This window comes from Bemisia tabaci, chromosome 9, assembly GCF_918797505.1.
Source record: "Bemisia tabaci chromosome 9, PGI_BMITA_v3".
In the NCBI taxonomy this organism is placed as follows: domain Eukaryota; kingdom Metazoa; phylum Arthropoda; class Insecta; order Hemiptera; family Aleyrodidae; genus Bemisia; species Bemisia tabaci.
In genome coordinates, this window is record NC_092801.1 from 31,862,322 (window position 1) to 31,885,146 (window position 22,825).

Here is a 22,825-nt window from a genome sequence, read left to right on the forward strand (position 1 = left end):
GCCAGATTGTAGAATAAAATATGGATATATTTTAACGCATTGCCACTAGGATACTAGAATTCCATAGGCAGGTTTATATCAAAAAGCTATCCGTATCGGCTCACATTGGATCGAGTCAATGAGAGAGGTCGGACAAAATTTGGAAATTTTAAAAGCTTTTAACTGTGTTGATCAAAACTTTGAGATTTTAAAAGTGGTTCCATCGGTTTTTAAGTGAAATTTTCTTCTAGAGTACCAAATAAAATTTAAAATGTGACGCATTAAACATCAAAAGTTGCAGTTTTAGTCAAAAATTTCATTTCCGACCTCTCTAATTTACTCGATCCACTGTGTAGCTGAGCCGAAGAAAATCCATCATAACCATGAAATTCACACAATGTCAGACGCCTGTAAATTCTCAATTTCCTTAAACTTTCCCTGGTAAAAATTGGCAGTAGAATCTATGTTCCAAAATACCATAGACCTAAAGCCGGCTGTAAGATTTCCAATAGCTTCTGTAGCCGGCTGTACAATTTCTCATAGCCTTTTATAGCCGATGGCGATTAAGCAACAGCCAGACGATAAAGTTTATGCTAAACGTTGCTAAATACGGATACTAGGACTAGGACATAGTTAGTTTTTGGACTACCGCTCTCTTTTTGTGCCGTAGGATCTTGATTTATTTTGCGAGGAAAGCTCCGTACTTTTGAAGGATGCTTGTCATTCTTAATATGTCGGAGCGCCTTCAATTTCTTATGATACTGTGCAATACCTCTGGTGTGAAATAGTTGCTTCAGACGCCGTGGCACGCTGCGGCGCGCCTATAAACCTAACAGGGATACTTCACGCATTGCGCAATGCGTGAAGTATCCCTGTTAGGTTTGTAGGCGCCAGGGCGTCGCCGCTCCGCTTTGTGTTGGGCTCTAAAATTTAATCTCGCGGAGTCAGCGTTTTTCATCTCATGATTCTGAAATATTTGCACACTATGTATGGATTACTCTCATTTTAATTTATGAAAAAAAATGTGTTTTAAAGGAAAATATAATGTGTGTTTTGTAAATATTAAGGTAGTTCCGTATAAAACTTAATGATTTCCAAGGCACACGAATTTCTACACAATTTCTTATAGCCTTTTATAGCCATGGCGAGCCACAGGCGATAAAGTGTAAAGCCCAGCGATAGAAACTATAGCCCGACTACATACTTTTTTATAGCTTCGTATAGCCCGGCTACATGATTTGCTCCGCTGCTTTCTACAGGCAGCTATATGATTTTCTATAGCCTTCTTTAGTCGGCTATAAGAACTCCTATAGTATTTTGGAACGCAGCTCCTATCGCCAATTTTTACCAGGGTCACGGGCGATTATGACGATTTTACAGAGACCTCTAAGGATTCGTTAAACTGAAGTTTTCGTTCGGACACCGATTTTGCGATTTTGGAACTGAGTTGCGTCCTCTTTAGTCCCGTTTTCGAGAGCTGCAGTGGGAATACAGGATACATGCTCTATTTTGCCGTGCTAAGGAAGATTGCCGTATGAAGATTCGAGAGTTGCTAAAGTTTCCACAGATAAAACATGTATTTTTGACGAAATTTATGCATATTTTTCCTTGAAATTTTCAGATATTTTAGATTAAATTTCGAACAAAATATTCTGAAAAATTGAAAGAAAAATAATTACAATTTCCCCAATTAATTCGTATTTTATCAGAGGAATTTTGGCAACGCCTGAAGGTTCATACGGCGTTTTTCCTCAGAATGGCAGTATTACCACCAGAGTAATGGTTTTCACGTGCCGGGGAGTTAATTTAAAACTGCACTGAACAAAAATTTCTTGAGAAATTATTTTGACTTTAAGCGTCGTTTCTTGTCGGCAATTTTTTTTTAAAGTTAAAACCGTTGCGGATTCAAAACAAAATCAGTTTTTTCAGTTAAATAAGCATCATTTTGCTATCGTTGAGTTTAAGTTTAACAAATGATAGCTATAAAACAACGTTTCTTTGACTCAAACAGTTGACGATAAAATAAATTTTGACGACAAGAATCGACGCTTTAAGTCAAAATAATATCTCAAGACAACTTTTTTTTCAGTGCACGTTTGCAGATACCGTGATTTCATCACAATGGACCACTAGACAAGGTACGAATTTAAGCGATCTGATACATGTTTCTTAACCAGAATTTCACGTAGAAAACGATTCACACAACGAAAATTACGGAAACCAACTCCTAACGAAGATATTAACGTTTTTATTTCACATTGGTTACGAGGAATTTGAACTGCCCGCTCACAAGAAACTCAAAACTCTACGTGAGTCAAATCGCCCACTACAACGGTTTCAGCAAGCTTCTCAATCGAGCAATGTTCATTTCCCATCATGTGTTGTTCAAACTATTAGCAATTTTCTATAACTGAGCCAAAGCGTCAAGATTGAGGTTGCCAGATTTTTATATCGCAGAGACTGTCATGATAACGTTTAGCGCGCGATGTGAATCACGTAGAGCATTGAGTTTTCATGAGCGGGTGGTTTGAATTCACGCATTAAGAATCATTAAATATCTTCGTAAGGAGTTAATTTCGGTAATTTTCGTTGTGTGCATCGTGTTTTACGTAAAATTTTGTTTAAGAAACAAGTATCAGAATGCTGAAATTCGTACCTTGTCTAGTGGTCCATTCATGCGTCTTTTTATCGGGAAAACAGCTATACAAGCCAAACTGTGATGTGAGACATTTCGTTCTTTTATTTGGATTGCATTTTGCGAAAAGGAACCAAGAGCATTTCAATGTCGCTGAGATTGTGCAAATTTTTTTTCCTTCGCAAATATAAACCGATCATCTGAACAAGATTCATACCTCCTCCCGATAAACTATGGATTCAATTCAAAAAGTGCCTGAACAATTTTAATTTTTTTCATGATTTTAGTAAGTTTTTTCACAGAATGTAAGTAGCACAATACTAGCAACATTCGAATTCGCTTGATTCCTTCTTGCAAAATGCAATCCATTTGTTGTGAGTAATTCGCCTTTTCACTAAACATGAACACTTTCACTTACACCAACTTAGCGGCCTCTCGTCAAATTTAAGATCGTTCGATATCGTTGGCAACAGCGCCTCTACCGCCGGTCAACTTACTTATTAAAACTTTTCCAGCGGCGACAATAGACCCCAGAGCCGCTTGCTCGAACCTCTCCGGAAACGGACTACACTTCCGGTTCGCGCCTGGGCCATTCTCGTTTTCTTACATGCCACATTTCTCAACAAATCACCAGAAGCCCGTCGTTTAACTTTTTTTTTGAGACAGAGGGAGAGTTGTTGATTTCGTAAAACTGCGTGAAAATCACCATGGAAACCGAGCAAGGCTAAAATGGACGTATTTCTATCAAATGGAACTATGTGCATTATCACAGGAGCCCTGAAACCCAGAAGAATATATCGACGGTGAAAGTCGGCAATCACATAACTCGGTTTGCGACGTCGCATACTTCCTGTCATACTTTATTTTTAAAATGGAAAACTATTCAACGGCAATTCTTTAAAACTGTCATGATTTTTCTTCTCAATGCGAAGAAAATTCTGCAAAAACTTCAAGAAATAATATCAATTTGTTCTCCTTTAAAAAAATGACGTAGAGGCGGAGATTTTCAGACACCGCAAACGAGCTATGTGATTGCCGACTTTCACCGTCGATATGTATAACAGGACTCACGTCATAATGCAGAATGCACATAGTTCCGTTTGATAGAAATGCGTCTAAATGTACTCTGTGCCTCGCATGAGTATTCCACGCGTTTTTTGGAGCTGTGGAAAGAAAAGATTGGACCGATCTGACGTGCTAAGAAAGAAAGTCGTATAAACCACCAGACGTTGCCAAATTTCCCGTGTTAAAATACGAGTTTTCAGGGAAAGCTGTGCAAATATTTCCTGAAGTTTTTCAGAAAATTTTATTCGTGATTAGATATAAATCATCTGAAAATTTCTAGAGAAAATATTCATAAATTTTTTGGGAAGTGAACATTTAAATGGATGAAATTTGGCAAAGCCCTAATGTACATACGGCGTTTTTACGTAACACGGCAGAAATTTTACATCAACCTAAATTGCATCAATTATCAGTTAGCCCATTGATCAGTACACGGATTTCTACTGAACATTTCTGTTTCTCGGCAAAATTTTTGTCCAGTCTTTTCTTTCTCCAGCTCTAGCTTCCTGGTTGAAAAAGTATACTACAGCAAATATGTAATTTCGATGGGTATGTCGGAGAATAATAACGCTTTAACAGACCCCTAAGTATAAATAATTGGAATGGGAACATGAGCCAATGGGTCTGCATCATGTTTCGACGAGATTATGAGTTGTAAATTGTAAGTAAAGATATGAAATAAGATGTTATTCTTACAAACTAGCCTACTCAAAGAAGTTTTTAAAAAAATACTGAAGTTAGAATATTTTATCATCGTTTAAAAAAAAAAAAATTCATTTGATTCTAAACCCTAAAGCGCCCAAGTCGGATCATAATTCTAGGATTGATATAAACTTGTGGCCCGAGGTTTGTACGGGGCCGGTACCAATAAGCTTTAGATATATGTCTACAAATCCATCCTGTAAGAATAACCATACGTCAATTGAAAAAACAAATCGAGTGTCAACACAATCGAAGATAGGGAAGACGTACTCGACCCTTGTTTCTTAACTTTTTTTTCGAATTTGCGGGACAGTATAGAGCATAGCATAGCGAGTTGACGCCTCGCGCCATCGCGCCTTCAATTTTGCAGATGCCACACGGACATCCACCAAGCACGAATAGTTGCATCTCTGCGCCGTCGTCACCGTGCTTCCTATCCCTTGCTATATTTCCATATTGCGTATAAAAAAGGTTTTGATCATCTAAGGGCTAAAGTAGTTTTGCTGTTTTGAAGAAAAGTTTCTTCGTTTAATTAGAAGATAATTTTGAATTTAATGCATTTTTTCGTTTAAATATTTCAAAGTAATGGTTGTTCAGTCCTTAATGGAAAAGTTCCTCCTGCATGAATATAATAAAATTTAATTGAATACGTAAATTTTGCTAGACCTCAAGACTTTTTTAAATTGAAAAATCTCTTTGGGGCAAAGTAATTTCATTCAACCGCAGATCATATGAGGGACTGGGAGGACAAGGCGCAAAAGTGCAGTTTTTTGGAAAGTTTAGATATTAATGATCTTAAGTAAAACTAGTCTTCGTGCATCTCCTGTGAATAATTCGTTCCCAAATTCCAATTTTAAGCATCAAAAAATGAGCTTTAACTTTCTTTCCGCAATAAGGATCCATGTATTCTCGAAACTTCAAAAACAACGTATTTCTCGAGATGGAAAAAACTGCACTTATGCGTATTATCCCCCGAGCCTCTCACATTTCCTTCACCCATTTCCTGACAGTTCCTGTTTTTTTTTTCATATTTTTCTCACGAAATGAAATCTGAGAGGAATTTTAAAAAAAGCAAAGCAAGATAAAGAGCTTTCTGGTTCAATTATTGGACACGATTTTGCGATGAGGAACTACCACGTCCGGCTCACCCATAAAAGCCCCTATCAGAATACAATAACTAATGGCACATGCGTTGTTTATAAAATTAGCCAGAAAAAGAGGTTATTAATAACAAAATGTAGCTCACGTGAAACCTTATCTATTGATCAGTCCTGAAAATAAATTTTAATGGCCCAGTCCGGCAACAGTGATGTTAGCACTTGAGTCGACAAAATCGAATGCCTTGATTTCTTCGCGGTCACTGAAATACGTGTTAAAGAGGCTCGCGATACCGCCACAAAGGGAGATGGGGTTGGGGAGAAGGGATGCTCTGTGGTGTCTTTTCTGGTGCCGCTAACTTATTTCCTGGAACGCTTGTCAATGGAACATCGTTGGCGCTCCGCAGCCAGGTTTTACAGGGTTGTGAAGCCCTGTTTTAAGCATTGCGATGGGGGTTAAATACGACTTTACGAGGGAGCTAAGTCTGATTATAGTCAATGGGTCACACTGCCGCACAGTGGATCGAGCCAATCAGAGAGGTCCGACATGACATTTTTTACTAGAACCGCAAATTTTGATGTTCATTTCGCCAAATGTTAAATGATAAGGGATGTTTTAAGAAGTAAATTTCACGAGGAAACCAATGGAACAACTTTTAGAACCTCGAAGTTTTGTGTAAACGGAATTAAGCTTTTAAATTTTCCACATTTTTTCCGACCTCTGCTATTGAATTGATCCACCGTGTGTCGTGCTGAGAAAAACGCAGTAGGAAAATTTGGCAGTTGCTAAAGTTCCTCCATAGAAACGTTGCAAAAAACGTCAAAAAATTATGGTTAAAAAAAAATTGACGTGAATTCCACCAGAAAATTATTCCAGAAGGATTCCCTGAGACCAGTGGCAATGTTCTCTAGCTGGTCAAATTTTTCTCCATTCAAATCCATTAAAATATTGATTCTAGGTGAGGCAGGTCCCCTCACCTAGAATCGACTGTTTAACATACGTTGGAATGGAGGAAAGCAGGTTGCCAACTTCTAAGAATCGCCACTGCCTAAAGCATAATTTTTTATGAGTTTCTGAAGAGTTTCTTTCAACGGCCGTTGATCCTAGAGCAAGAGTGGTTTTGAGTTTAACTATAGTCGAACGCGGGAAATATTCAAATTTGAGAAGAAAATATTTTGATCGTGTAAATTGGCCACTTAACTTCCGTAATTCAGTAATTAACTAAATAACAAATTATATCTTTAAAAAATGCCATGCCTTTTGAGATGAATGTTCATTTCAGGGCTGGAAATCATTACAGCAACCACAGAAAGATGTAGGTACACTCTTAAGTTAATGCCTATCTGTGAGGATAAACGATTAAGATGTCAAAAATCAGCAGAAGAACCATAATTACAATCTGAGAGCGAATAATAATTGACTATATTTTCCAAGACATTTGACCAATATATCTGATTTAACTAGTTGCCTGCAACCATATATTACCTTTGAATTGATTATTTAAATTGATAGACAAAGCTATGGACAAAGAGGACATAAAAAAACTGAAATATCCATCTCTTGAAATGAATGGTTGTTATAGACCAAACAGGGAAATTTTGTCGGGGGGAGGGGGGCGAGTTGCTGTTAGTTAGTCTACTACTTACCGTCTTTGTCCAATTTAACCACCCACTCCGACCAATAGGATCGCTCCATATTCAGTTGGTGTTCTTTATATATCGCTTTGTCTCTGAATCTCGAAAATCAAACCGCAAGGCTAAACGATCTCATCGCCTTATTTTTAAATCTCTAATTCCGCAATTCTTGGTTTCTCTGGACTTTGTATTTCCTTTAAAATTTTAGTTCAATTTATTATATGAGGTGCATACAATACATCTAGGGGTGTCACATCTGTAAGAGTATATCCCCTGTTCATAACTGTAATCTTAATTACTATTCCTTATAATCTAGATTAATCTAAATTACGCGTTAGATAACTCAAAGGGAATTGAAGTTGATTAATACTAACAATAAAATACTGCGATGGGTGTCTTAAATGCATTAAAAGCTATTTCTTAGATTCATAAAAACCTGACAGGGAGAAAAACTACATACATAAAGTCGCTTTTATAGCGCCGCCTTGCGCTCTGCGACGCCCAATCGCCATTGCCCCCTATCCTCCCAGAGATCATCAGGCAATTGGCACCTTCTGATCTCCTCCTCCACCCCTTGTCGCCAACCTTTCACAGGACGTCCACGCCGTCGCCTTCCGGGAAATCTAAAGAAAAAACTAAAAAAAGAAAACTAAAACTAGAAAAACTAAATCTATTAAAAAAACTAAATGTATTAAGAAAAACTAAATCTACTAAGAAAAACTAAATCTATTACTGGACTTCGTATTGCCATTAGAAAAAGTGTAGGCCTAGCACGGTTGCTGCTCCAATAATTTACTTTATTGCGATTTATGGAGCGATGTACATGAAGACGACCTGTGTTTTTGTTGCAGAAAAGGAGTGTCCGGAGTTGACCAGCCCTGACCTGGGGATGATCGAGGCAACGGGAAGGTTTTTCAACGACAAAGCAACGTACAGTTGCAACCCTGGCTACCACTTGGTCGGCCTCAAAGAGCGGGTCTGTCGCGCTGATGGCAGCTGGACTGGTGTCGCGCCAACCTGCAAGCAGAATGGTAAGTTTACATTTCTACCTTGAGCCCCTCTTGATGAACCAGAAAGAAAGTAGCTCTTTATTTCGAAAAGCAGTCCATTTTCTCTGAATTAAAGGCTTCTTCTTCTTCTTCTTCTTCTCTACTAACGACTAGGGCATGGCCCTGTTTGTCAAGCCTTCGAGTGCCGAGCACAAAATATTAAAAATATAATAATTATCTGTAAAGATTCGTCAAGTCAATAAAACAAATAGCAACAGGAACATTCAATCATCTTCAGGAGAAGAGAGCCAGCTTTGTGCCCATCTCTTAGGCGGTCGTCCAGGCAGTCTTTTCCCTATGGGTTGTCCAGTCATACAAACTTTTGCCAGTCTCTCTTCATCCATTCTGTCAACGTGCTCCGACCACATCTTTCTCCTCATCCTAGTCCACTTGGCTACATCTTGCAAATTACAAGCATCCCTGATGGACTCGTTGGTCTGATGATCCCGAAGTGTAAAGCCCGCTATTTTTCTTAAGACCTTCATTTCAACGGTGCGGAATTGTTGTTGGCACACAATCTGCTCAAAGAAGCAAAAAGAATGAATTAAAGGCAATTTTTCTAAAATTAAAACAACTTGAACCATTTTTTACAGCGTTTTCATGACCCCAACGGTTTCCAGTACCGTCACCGCGTCTGTCCCCGTTAATTTCCGCCCCCGCACTCGCGAGGAAAAGGTGCGCTCGTAAAAACGGTTTCTCCGTCTCGGCCGGGCCTAATGGTCAAAACTTCCAGCTATGATTGATCACCGCAGCAAAGACAAAAACCCCCGTCATGTAGCGAGGAACTTTACAATTTTGACCGGAAGGCGAGTCCCCGAAAAACATCCCCTCCCCCCCCCCCGCGTAAGATCCTCATAAATAACGCATCGGAAGTTGGGATTGGTGGGGTCTTATTTTAAACAAGGGCTCGCACCGCCGCACAATGGGTCGAGTCAGTCAGAGAAGTTGGACATCACTGAAAAAAAAGTATGGTAAAATTTTCTATGAGTCTACTTGATTTTTCACACAGTGATACTATTTGGTGTAAAAGCCCAGAATCATAGTAGTATTCAACAGAACTCTGGTGATGCTTACCACAAAATGGTAAATATTACCATAGAGTAGGGTGTTTATTACCATACTCGGATAACTGTGTCAGGGTATGTTAAATCTACACCATATTGTTTTCAGTGATGAAATTTGTGACTAAAACTGCAAATTTTGATGGTTAATTCGTTAAATTTTAAAGTATAAGTGACGTTTCTTAAAGAAAATTTCACGTGGAAACCCATGGAACCACTTTTAGAGCCTCAAAACTTTGTATAAACGGAGTTATGAGCTTTTAAAGTTTCCAAATGTTGTCCGACTTCTCCGATTGACTAGATCCATTGTGCGCTGTGTTAAGTAAAAACGCCGGAGAGGCATTTGAATATTGCCGAATTTCCTCTTTGAAAAAATGTGTCTTTAAAGAAAGTTATGAATGTTTTTCCCTGGCGTTTTCAAACTTTTTAAATCGAATAACGAATTAAATACTTACAAAAATCGGAAGAGAGATATTCACAAATCTACCTGAAAATTCGTGAAGGAAATGTGGCAACGCCTGATGGCTCTTACGGCCTTTTTACTGAGCGCGGTAGCACAGCGTGGGAGAAATCCGTCGTTTGAAGCACCATATGAGTACATGTTATGCACTGTATCGATGGCCAAAAAGCGGAACCACGTATCTCCGTTTGTGACGTCGCACACTGAAAAAAAATTACCGGCGTTTTTACCACGGTCCGTTGGTACCTTTACCATCTCACTTTTTTTAGCAATTATTGGTAATTTTACCAAGACAGACTGGTAAGCTTACCTAAAAACCGGTATTTTTACTGTTTTTTTCAGGTAAGAATACCACTTTTATTTGTGATCAATGCCTGGTAACTTTGCCATTTTATCTCGGTAATTCTACCACAGTCAATAAAAAATATTGGCGTTTTTACCAAGGTCCAGTAAAATTACCGAGGAAGTTCAATAATTTTACCGAGATTTCTCGGTAAAATTACCAATTCCATAAATGGTAATTTTACCAAAACAAAAACTGGGATCAAATAGAACCCTGAATTCTTGGTAATTTTACCCTTTTCATAGTAAATACACCGAGATTTTTTTTTCAGTGCAGACTTTCTACTATTCTTCATTTTTTGGGTGAACAACTAGTCGACGTAATTTCTTGAAAACTTCCTGGTTAAAATTCTCTCTAAGCAGAGCATTCTGAATAAATTTTAAGCTATATTTGGCTTATTTTTCTTCAAAAAATAAAGTGGAAGTAGGCATTTTTCCGCAATAAAAGAGACCGTCACGTTTACACATATAATATTACGGTGTAGAAATATTATTTTGTCATACGTCGTAAATCTTTTCACGACACAATGATTTCTCCAAGGTTTAAAAATAGGTTTGCTATCAGAGTGTTTACAGAATATACTAACGATGAAGGTATCCGGTGTAAAAACATCCAGGAAAACATACATATTGTTTTCGATGTCTACATTCAGAAGTCTGAATAACACTTACTTTGTTGGAGTAGGTCAAAGAAGAGCACCTGTAAAAGTGAGGCTTTGCCATTGCAATTCGCATCGATGGAAAAACTTCTTCGAGCAGTTAAATTGTGTTCACCTCTTGTTTGATGGGCTTGTGTCCAGAATGAGATTTTCTGGGTCTTCATGAATAATCTTTTCCGTTCATTCTCAAATCATGCGTGTAATTTGTTACTTGCCTAATTTTTGTGAAAAATTTGCATCTTTTTAAAATTTGATATATGTTTTGAACTGTACATATTCCTAAATTATGATTGTAAATGGCGATTCCTCCTATCCTCATTAAGCGCGAGTCTCCAATAAGCTCCGACGAATTATCATTAGCTAAGTATCTAATTTTAATAAATATCATCTCTACTTTTTCTCTTCAAAAAAATCACACTTATAAAAATCGAAATGTTTTTGGGAATTTAAAATTACCAACGTGGAAAAATATGCTTACAAGCCACCATATTACGATCAATTCTGCTAGAGAACTTCTAGTCCTCATTCTTGCCATTCAATTTTCTTCAGAATTATCGGCAAAATCCGACCTCAACGAATCCTACGATGACAGATTTACGTCTTTCACTCTTGATGTATGCATCCAAATTGTCAACACCTCAAAGCAAGCATTGCTGCACGTGGTATATTTCGATAACAAACTACCAGTGGGACACTTCATGCAAACATTACATGAAAATTCCATATTAACGGTTCTGATCTCCAATCTTACAACTTTCAAAAACTCCATCAAAGATCATCATCCCAAAAATTTTCTCTTTTTTGTTGAGAACTTCAGCGAAATCTTCGGGTTGATCCTAGGCTCGGTTTCACAACCCGAAGAAGCCGACAAAAAATTCGGACCGTCAAAAAATGTTGATGCATCCTACCCAAAGATAGATAAAGGCATTCCAAAATACTGCATTGAAGACGAAGAACACAAATTAATTATCGCAGCTGACTCGCTTGGCTCTTGCGATTATCATCTACGGATCACTACAGCAGAAATTCAAGACAAATCGATACTCACGGATCATGTACTAAAACACACCCGCGGATTTAGCCTCAGCAAAATATGGAATTTCAAAAACTACATAATATTCCTCCTCCCAAACTCACAATACCCACGGTTTTTCAACGAATCGCTTTCGGGACAAAAAACGCAGCCACGCTCACACCCTTCCAGCGCAATCCAGGAATTTTACCGCACCCTACTTTTCGCATTCCGGTTCTTCTGGCGATTTTTCAACGGCTCCAGGGTGCTGGTCTGCACAGGGTACGCCTGTTTCAAGTTCGCCCCTTTCGCTCAAAAAGTAGTCAAATTCAACGGCGGACAGGACGATATATTCTTTAACTTTTCGAATCCAGTTTTACACACCTACGATATCTACTCCCTCGCTGCATACGAGTCAGGCGACAAGTCAGAAAAGGTTTTCACATGGTTTATCTGGTCGGTCATCCTACAGAGTGCTATTGCAACGATCCCACGTTCCACGAATTTAGCATTCACGATTGAAACTTTGTACGAGCTTCCGAATTTCCGCCAAAAGGTTGATTCGTATTTTCAAAGAGGTGTCGGTCTCTACGCAGAGCCTGCTGGGTTTGCCTACGAGGAAGAGGACCTCTCTCTATTCGACTATACGGTCGCTATCGATACCTGCACTGTTTGTATAGCGACCCCCAGGCCTGGGTTCAAGCCCCAGGTTTTGGCGCCTTTCCACTGTTTCTCGCCGCTAGTCTGGGTGGCTCTCGTTGTGACAATCGCCACGATTCTTGGTATGCAATACTTGTTTCAATACGCGCAGAGGACAAGTTTCCGGGGTCTGTACTCCGAGCGAGAAATCATCGGTTTTGAGGAAACTCCCGTGGCGTTGACTGTCTTTGAGTACTTCGTGTGCGGCCGTCCAGCAAGGTAAGATATCGGTGGCCAAAACGCGAAACCACTTATCTCCGTTTGCGACGATGAATAGAAATAGATATAAATAGAATATAAATAGAATATAAATAGAATTAAACAAAATATTAAAAATATGAATTTTGATAATCCAAATTTAACAAAATTACAAGGATATCACTTTATTCATCTACCAAACACTATTATAACAAAGAAAAATATTTGCAAATAGAAATAAACTGACAAAAGTGAGATTAAAATTATTAATGTAACCAACAACTTTAAACCAAGATATCAAAAATAGTTAATTCGTAATCATTCAATTGGAAATCCAAGAAAGGGAGAAAATCCAGCGATCCTTAAACTTAAATCCTTAATCCTTATTCCTTAATCCTTGTCCGTATCCTGATCCTTACTTAATGTCATACTTTATTTTTCTGTGCAAAACTGGTTGACGCAATTTCTTGAAAACTTCCTCGAGTTTTTTTCTTTGTTAGTAAAATATTCTCTTTGGCACCACTAAGTTGATTCGATACCTTTCGAAAAAATAAAAAAAGAATGGACGTTTTGGAAAACCGCGATGAAGATACGTAGTTTCGTAGTTTCGGCCATCGATATGCCTTATGATGACTATGATGATCAAATTTTCGAGCAATTCGTTTTGGAATCCTTGTCTAAATTGCAAAAACCCACCTAGCAGATAGTTCTTACGTCCATCGGATAAACTAATAAAATAAAATTAGCTCACACAAGTCGTCGTCACCCCCCCCCCCCCACAAAAGAACGTAACTACCTATCAATGTTGCCAAATTTTCCCTCGCAGATTGAATTTTTACGAGGAGAATCTTAGTCTTTTCCAACTGAAAATTTCACCCATCAATTTTTCCTCTGATCTCATGCAAAAATCAGACAAATGTTTTACTAAATCTGCACAGGTACAGTCTTGTACACAATTCAATCGATGCAACTTTGCAACAATTTTGCAACTTTGAAATGGAGTTACATCGTTTCGTGGAATCGTTTGTGAAACTCGCAATGTACAGTGTGATCCAACATTCCCGCAGCACCAACATCAAACATCACCCTTACAACTTCAAAAAAAAAAATTGAAAATTGAAAATAAAAGAAAATAGATACTTGAACTTTTGCAAGTGCTCCTACGTTAAAGGAAACGATTTTTGGGAACCCCACCCTCAAAAAAATTAACCTAAGATTACTCTGAAAAGGGAAATTAGAGATTCTGAAGTGTTGCCATGAAGATGCAAAATTTTCGAATACGGCCATCGGTTTTTGGGCGCTTCTGGGTACCAGATGCGCCCTTTCCAACCGTTCGACTCCCCCGATGTAACATGTACTATACTACATGCCCTTTTGCCTTATGGGTAATGACGCCATTCTGGTACACCCGGGAAAATTGGATTTTTTTCTGCATCTGGTATTCGTAAAAGTTTTCGTGAAATGTTTTGCTTTTAAGCATAACAATCTCGCACGGACGTATTACCTGGTTAAAGTATTTTAGGGCCTCCTTATGCTTTAAATACTTATATCCGAGGCAGTACTTTCAGATCGATTTGAAAATATTACGAACAGTCACGTGATCTCTTCATTTTAGTGACGTATTACTGTGCTACTTTGTGATTGGTTCATTTTCTTGGCGCAGCATCGACACGTCAGCTGTTTGCGGCATTGAGCGGAAGGTTTAAGGTTATGTCATGGACCAAGAGCCAAGAATGAATAAGGACCCCCAACTCCAGTTAGCGGAGACATTAGCGCTGCCTATATTTTCATCCATGGCCGATGTCACCGCCGGCCGGCCGGTCCCTCTCTTCCCCGCGACCCGCGCTTCCCCTCCCCACTGCTGAACTCCTCTTCACGCGGCCCCGCTCCCCCGCGACCTGCGCGCCCTACCTCGCGGCGTCGCGACGCCGCTGTCCGCTAGATCGCGTTGACGCACCAGCTTTAGAGGTTCCGCCGCTCTTTCCCGTCGTCTGATTTACAGTGCATCCTTTATGTTTCCATTCACCACCTTCTCAGATTCATCACAAAATGCTTGTGGAATGTCTCAGATCTTCGCGGTCGATCCGAAGTTTTGAAGGGTTTTGCGGTTAAAGAATCCCACTTTAAATTCCATCTTCGTCAGTCTTCGGGTACATAAGTTGGTAGTAATATGCTTTGTCAAAGAAGCGCCCTCCAACGCTTGGGCGTTGGAACTGCTTGTTTTAAAATTCCTATTTTTTGGTAGGGACCAGAAAAAACACTCCATTGGTATCTTGGCACTATAGTGGAAGCTTTTACTTGCGGGACTTTAACATTCAACTGTTGACCTACCTGCTTGGTGAGAGCAGAGCTCAACACTCACCTAGTAAGTAGGTGGCTCAATATGTTGAGCATCTCAATCGGCAAATAAGCCGAAGTTTCGTACATTTGTTTTGCACACGAAGCTCATCATCCGTGTATACAGCCGTGCTAAGGAAAAACGCCGTATGAACATTCGAGAGTTGCCAAATTTCCCTTGATAAAATATGTATTTTGGACGACACTCATGCACATTTTCCTTTGAAATTTTCAGATGTTTTAGACTAAAGTGCGTACAAAATTGTCTTAAAATTTTGGGAAAAATATTCACAATTTTCCCAGTAAATTCAGTTTTTATCGAGGGAAACTTGGCAATGTCTGAAGGCTCATACGGCGTATTTCCTTAGCACGGCAGTATAGTAGTTTGGTCAACAGCCAACACAAGGGTGATGATTGCTACGCTGCCGTGCTAAGGAAGAACGCCGTATGAGCCATCTGGCGTTGCCAAATTTCCTCCGAAAAACGACGAATTTTCAGGAAAATTTGTGAATAATTCTCCTCTGATTTTTTCGAATGATTTTGTTCAAAGTTTTATGTAAAAAGTCCGAAAATTTCAAGGAAAAATGTTCATAACTTTCTTCAAAAATTAAAATTTTCTGAGAGGAAATTTGGCAATGTTCGAAAGCCCATACGGCGTTTTTCCTTAGCACGGCAGTAAAGTCTTATAATTTTTCACACGGAAACATTGACCATCCGAGAATAAAAGTATGTTGGAGTTTTTTAGCCAACGTGCGTTAAAAATACAGCATAAAGCTGAAAATCTCAATACAAAGGGAAAAAGCTTGTTCGAGCACAGTTTTCCCTCAAAGAGATATGCTGTTTGGAGCAACACTAGTTACGCCCAATCATATGTTGCTCCAAAGAGCGTATCTCTTTGAGGGAAAACTGTGCTCGAACGAGCTTTGAGCCCTCTGTATTAAGCTTTTCAGCTTTATGCTGAATTTTTAACGCACGCTGCCTAGAAAACTCCAACATACTGTCGTACGAGTGCGTCCACCGCAATCAGTTTGTGAGAATAAAAGTGTCCACCTGTCGCCGAAAAGTCAGTGGAGGGTCTCTCCTTGTCTCTGTTTTTCTTTATATCCTAATATCTAGTTGGTTGTATCTTTTACATTCAAGGGTGCTGCTGGGACGCCTGTTCACTGGAAAAATCATTTTTTGTATCTTCGTCTTCGGAGCCTTAGTCCTCAGCACTCTATTCCAAAATGGAATGGTCAAGCTACTGAGTAAACGCGTCAGATACCAAGACGCTACAACAATAGACGAACTGAGGCAATCAGACATTCGCATACAATCACGTGACGTAGAATCCCACACTAAGCTCTTCAACCAAATCCCGGAGTACCGTGGCCTGGTAGAGAAACTTGCCTCCAATTACGAATATTATAAATCCGAAATCCTGGATAGCGGAAACATTGATGATTCTATTTACTACCGTACTTTCTACGAGATTGCCAGAGGATTCAATCCATCCCAGGTTGATGACGCTCATCACACTGAGGAAGTTCTGTCTCTTTTTGAAGAAGCCACGCGAACTGCCGAAGCTGACGCCCTAATTTTTAGTATCCCGAGCTTCCTTCTATCCCGCCAGAGCTTTCTCGTGAAGCACAACACGTTCCTCAGGCCTGTTCAGTATCGTCACATTCAAGAGTGTCTCCTAACGTATCCTCTGACGTTTCGTATTGCGAAAAACTTCTACTTCTTCGAGACTCTCAACCAATTGCTGCTACGCAACTTCGAGGCGGGGCTTACCTTGAGGTTGGAGGAGGAATTTGAATTTGATTCCTCGAAATTTTTCGCTCTTGGTGAGAAAGAGGAATCGCCGAGGGTGTTCAACCTGAGGGATTTCCAGCTGGCGTTCATGGGGTTGGGTTTTGGGCTCTTTGTTGCTTCGCTCGTGTTCTTTGGTGAACTGCTGACTAGTTTATGGAAGAAATAGACAGCTATTTAGCCGTGCTAAGGGAAAACGCCATATGGACATTCAAGAGTTGCCAAATTTCTTTGGGAAGAACATGTCGTCACCTTCCAGGCAAAGTATCACCAGCGCCATGCGACGTTTAAAAATTTCCGCCGCCATTTTATTTCTTTACTGAGAAATTGTTGGTTGAATCTGTTTGGAAATTTCACTAAATTTTATCGGCAGCACAAAGAAAATTCAGTGAAATTTTCGGACAGCTTCGTTGAACAATTTCTCTGTAAAAAAATAAAATGGCGGCGGAAATTTTTAAACGTCGCATGGCGCTTGTGATACTTTGCCTGGATGGTGACGATGTAATTTTTTTAGGAAAGTTATTCATATTTATCCTTGAAGTTTTCACATATTTCAGATCAAATTGCGAACAAAATTATCTGAAAATTTTGGAGAATATGTTGGCATTAGGATAGGGGGCAATGGCGATTGGGCGTCGCAGAGCGCGAGGCGGCGCTATAAAAGCGACTTTATGTATGCATGTTCGCAATTGTCCAAGAAAATTCGGTTTTTATAGAAATAAATCTGGCAACATCTAAATGCTCATGCGACGTTTTTCCTTAGTATAGCTGTATCGGTTGGCGAAATGACGAAATCAAAAACGAAAAGTTAACTTGAAATGAGATTGGTCGGTAAAATTTAAGATATTAATGTAGTAGTGTTTTTAAATAGTGGAGAGGGCACTGAGTTTATACCACATGAGTTTTCTAGTCTAATCCGTACTTTTACATGTGAATAAAACTATAATTGTATTATTAGATGCCTGCAAGGTTGTGGTTTTATCTGGATTTTTGTATCTCTGGTGGACGGACGGGTCGTGAGACAGTATGTTGGAGTTTTTTGCCAACGTGCGTTAAAAATTCAGCGTAAAGCTGGAAATCTCAATACAGAGGGTAAAAGCTCCTTTGAGCACAGCTTTCCTCAAAGAGATATGCTGTTTGGAGCAACACTAGTTACGTCCATTCAGGAAGGCAACTGCAGAGGCGTTTTGGCCTCGTTGGGCCAATGGACCACTAGACAAGGTACGAATTTAAGCAATCTGATACATGTTTCTTAACCAGAATTTCACGTCGAACACGATTCGCACAACGAAAATTACCGAAACCAACTCCTAACGAGAATATTTACGTTTTCATTTCACATTGGTTACGAGGAATTTGAACTGCCCGCTTACAAGAAACTCAAAGCTCTACGTGAGTCAAATCGCACACTTCAACGGTTTCAGCAAGCTTCTCAATCGAACAATGTTCATTTCCCACCATGTGTAGTTCAAACTATTACCAATGTGCTATAGCTGAGCCAAAGCGTCAAGATTGAGGTTGCCAGATTTTTATATCGCAGAGACTGTCATGATAACGTTTACCGCGCGATGTGAATCACGCAGAGCATTGAGTTTTAATGAGCGGGTGGTTTGAATTCATGCATCAGGAATCATTAAATATCGTCGGAAGGAGTTGATTTCGGTAATTTTCGTTGTGCGCATCGTATTTTACGTGAAATTTTAGTTAAGTAACATGAATCAGAATGCTGAAATTTGTACCTTGTCTAGTGGTCCATTCTCAGTGCAGTGCAGCCTCCTGAATTTTCTGCCACCAAGCTCTTGGTATGGAATGGACGTAAGTATGTTGCTCCAAACAGCATATCTCTTTGAGGAAAGCTGTGCCCAAAGGAGCTTTTTCCCTCTGTATTGAGATTTCCAGCTTTACGCTGAATGTTTAACGCACGTTGGCAAAAAACTCCAACATACTGTCTTACGGCCCGTCCGTCCACCGCAATCAGTTTGTTAAAAAGCTTGAAAGCCGGATTAGGAGAATGGAGGGATTCCATTGGTTGAAACGGGTGACATAGAAAAAATAATTTGCGCTGTTTAAAAAATAGGTCAAAATTCGGATCACATAACACTCCAGCTGACTAATTACTAGAATAGATGAACCAAGCGATAGAAAAAGAAGAGAAAGGGTGAATGGAGCAATCCCATTGGTTTAAACGGATGATTCTCAGAGACTGCGAGGGGGAAATTATGCAAAATCTATGAAATTTCTGAACTGCGTTAGACTCATTCATCTATTTTACCTCTTAGGTGGAACAGCAGCAATTATTTCAGCTTTGTGCTGAATTTTTAACGCACTTTGGCAAAAAAAATTCCAACAAACTAAATTTTAAACAGCGCAGACTCTTTTTTCCAGGTCTCCCGTTTCAACCAATGGAATCGCTCCATTATCTGCCTCCCTCTTCTTCTTCCATCGCTTTGCCCATCAATTTCAATAATTAGTCCGCCGGAGTATTCTGTGATCCGGATTTAAAAGTAAATTTCAAGCAGCGCAGATTCTTTTTTAAGGTTCCGGAACCGGGCGCGTGGCGCATCTAAATCAAACGGGAGCGTTTAGTGCGGATTTTCGCCGCTGCGCGCGCCTCGGTCGCGTCGCGGGCGTTTGTCGCTGACTTCCCGCCTCCCATCTCAATGATTACTTTCATTCCTCCGCGGCCCGAGGGGGCGGGGGCGGGGGTGGGGGCGGCGGGGGATATTAAGTGATGTTGCTGGTGGCGGGTATCATTTTTTCGGAATAAACCCGCTTTTACACGCGCTCGGCGGAATATTAAATGAACCACGTCGCGGCGAGCCATTTCCCGGGCCGCGCCGGAATATAAAGGAGGCGATCGGGCGCGCCGCCCGCTACGATGCCCGATCCGCCCGGAAATTCCGGAAAATTCGATTCCGGCCACTGGAGCCGAAAATTCCGGGGATGAGTCAAAATCAAGGACGATACAATGAAAAAAAAGAAATCTCGGTGTATTTACTAAGAAAAGGGTAAAATTACCAAGAATTCAGGGTTCTATTTGATCCCAGTTTTTTTTTTTTGTAAAATTACCATTTATGGAATTGGTAATTTTACGGAGAAATCACGGTAAAATTATTGAACTTTCTCGGTAATTTTACTGGACCTTGGTAAAAACGCCAATATTTTTTATCGACCGTGGTAGAATTACCGAGATAAAATGGCAAAGTTACCGGGAATGGATTACCAATAAAAGTCGTATTCTTACCTGAAAAAACAGTAAAAATACCGGTTTTTAGGTAAGCTTGCAAGTCTGTCTTGGTAAAATTACCAATGATTGGTAAAAAAAAGTGAGATGGTAAAGGTACCAACGGACCGTGGTAAAAACGCCGAGAATTTTTTTTCAGTGTACATTTCGGAAAACTTGCATTATGAATCGGAGGATGGGCTACTCAGCAAGGTGCGAATTTAAGGTGATTCGTCAAGCTCAAGTGACGTGGTCGAACTGGTGTGCGATATATTGCATCATCGATTAGGGATATAATCTCGGCAGATTTTGAATTTTTAACAAAGTAAAGGACGATAGCCCCTCCGCATGAGCCTAAAGAATCATTCAAAACCCAAAAATGTGCAAAATTCAGAGAAATGAGAGCAGAATAGTGTTTGGAAAAAACCTCTCATTCGATACAGGAATCGATAGCTGAATCGAATAGGAGGTTTTTTTCCACGCACTATTCTGCTTTAATTTCTCTGAATTTTGCCGATTTTTGGGCTTATAATGATTCTTTAGACTCTTGCGCAGGGGATATCGTCCTTTGTTTGGCTGAAAATTCAAAATCTGCCGAGATTTTTTACCTAATCGATGCGATATATCGCACGTTAATTCGACCATGTCACTTGAGCTTGACGAATCACCTTCAATTTAATAATCCCTGTTTCCTCATCAAAATTTCATTTGGAACACAAATTTTGTATCAAAATTACTTAAAGTAACTTTTAGTCGATATTTTCCGGTTTTTCCGGCCACAGGAGGCGAAAATTCCAGGGATGAGTCAAAAATCAGGGACTAAGTATTTAGGAGACCTTCTTCTAGGAATCTGAGAATGGGCCACTATACATGGTGCGAATTTAAGCAATGTGGTTCATTTTTTCTTATCTAAATTGCCTCCGGAACACAATGTCAGCCAGAAAATTGCCGGAAGTAACTCGTAGCCAAAATATTAGCATTTTTCATGCATAAATTGGACTACGTCTTTCGATTTGGAATGAAATCAACAGCAAGGATTTACAGTCTCCTAACCTGGATTATAACACCTATCTCTCTGCGACTCATTTTTTCGGTGAAAAATGACGTTTCCGTAATTATAATCTTAAATTCCAAAAAATCGGTCCATTCATAATTTTCAATCTTAAAGACTAAGACAGTGGTTAATCATTTTATTAGTGTAATTTATATACTTTTTTATAGTTATTTGTCTTTTGATTATAATGAAAGATTAGATTTAATATCCTAACTTTAATTTGACAAATAAATATTATCACATTTTTCGTTTGCTAACTTACTAAAACTAATTAATTTTTTAAACTTCAAAGGTTAACGCTTATAAACTTGCAAGTTAACAAATTTTATCTAAGATATTACCTTCCAGTAATTTTGCTTTGTTACGACTTATCTTAATTTATTTTATCCAGCGATGCATCCTAAAGCACGCCACACCATTGGTGGGCTCGTGAAATAAACTGGAGTACCTGTATAGCGAGAGTATGGACAGATGTGAAACTCCGAAAATCCATCAGGCCTTCACCGATGCCTCCGGGAATGAAGTTAGGGCCCAGAAATGCAGCCAACCTATGAATTTCGAATGTCCAGAGCGATTTACAAATACAATTGTTACGAACCGTCGTTTATAAAGCATATATTTGGCTTACTTTTTGCATAAATTTACTTATTTTTGTGAAAGAACGCTCAGTAATGTACATCCTTGGACATGTTGGTTAGAATTGAAAATCTGTAGGCTGGCAGTGAAATTTTGCGTGTTAGAAGTTGCTCAGAAGGGTGGCTGCACTTTTGGGCCCTAAGCCCTCCATCAAGCAATCTGTCCATACTCTCGCTATGAAGATACTCTAAAATAAACCGGAGACCGGAAAGAAGAAATACGAGCGCCTCTGGTAAATCTGACAACAGGGGCTCCAGGACCATTTGTGCAAATATATTTTTCAAGCGTATGATGTAAACGGAGACTGAACGTGCTTCCTCATCTCATAAACGGGCTGCAATCGCGCCGAAAAACGCCGCCCCGCGAGCCCGTGATACCACCACCACTACACCTAGCCCGACAACATAAGGTGCGATAATGAGAGAACGTTCGTCGAGGGAAAACAGAACTGCCGCGTTATCAAGGAGAGTACTGACTCTAGATAGTAACTTTCGAGAAATTGGGCTTCAGGATCACGGAAAAACCAACTTAGCACACCTTAGGTAGCCAACTACAGGCAGTAGGGTAGGGTGTCCCTTATTTTTGAAATTTGAGAAGATTTAAGCTCTCCAAGTCTCGAAACGTGCTATGAGGTGTAAAAATAAGGAGTATTTTTGGAAAAAAATTGTAAATTTTTTTTCAAACGCCTGTCCAGTGCCGTAAAGGGCGCATATATAAAAATTGGTATTTTGGCGAAAATAGTGCTGATCCTCGATGGCAATCATCAAATTGCGGGTCTTTAGGGCAAAACATTTCGTCATACATACTATATGTAGGGATCGTGTGCTACAGGAAATTCTGGTGAAGAAACAGGTATCAGATTGCTTGAATTTTTACCTTGTTTAGTGGCCCATTGACGCATCAAAGAACCTTAAACATCTTTGGGAAATTGATTTCAATAAATTTCGTTGCGTGAATTGTGTTTTACGTGTAATTTCGGTCAAAAAACATGTATTAGATAGCTTAAATTTGTAACTTGTCCATTGATCCATGGATCCGAAAATACGCCTTCAATTGGCCGACTATGCAAAATGACTGCTCTGACGCACGAATAGTGGTATCACAATTTTGCATTGAGATTACAGTGTGTTGAAGGCGCTCTTCTTTATCTTATTTTAGTGGCTCTGTCTGGTGATGTTAACCGAAAACTTT

The 22,825-nt window shown here is 39.5% G+C and overlaps 1 protein-coding gene across 5 annotated transcripts in view; it reads left to right on the top strand.

Annotated features, from left to right (window-relative positions):
- The window catches only part of Hasp (Hig-anchoring scaffold protein), a 236,319-nt gene that overhangs the window by 113,394 nt on the left and 100,100 nt on the right, over positions 1–22,825 (top strand). For all 5 annotated transcript variants that reach the window (XM_019041350.2, XM_019041349.2, XM_072304051.1 and 2 more), the window contains exon 4: positions 7,965–8,144. In XM_019041350.2, the coding sequence (XP_018896895.2) occupies positions 7,965–8,144 (180 nt within the window). The remainder of the gene's footprint in view (positions 1–7,964; positions 8,145–22,825) is intronic.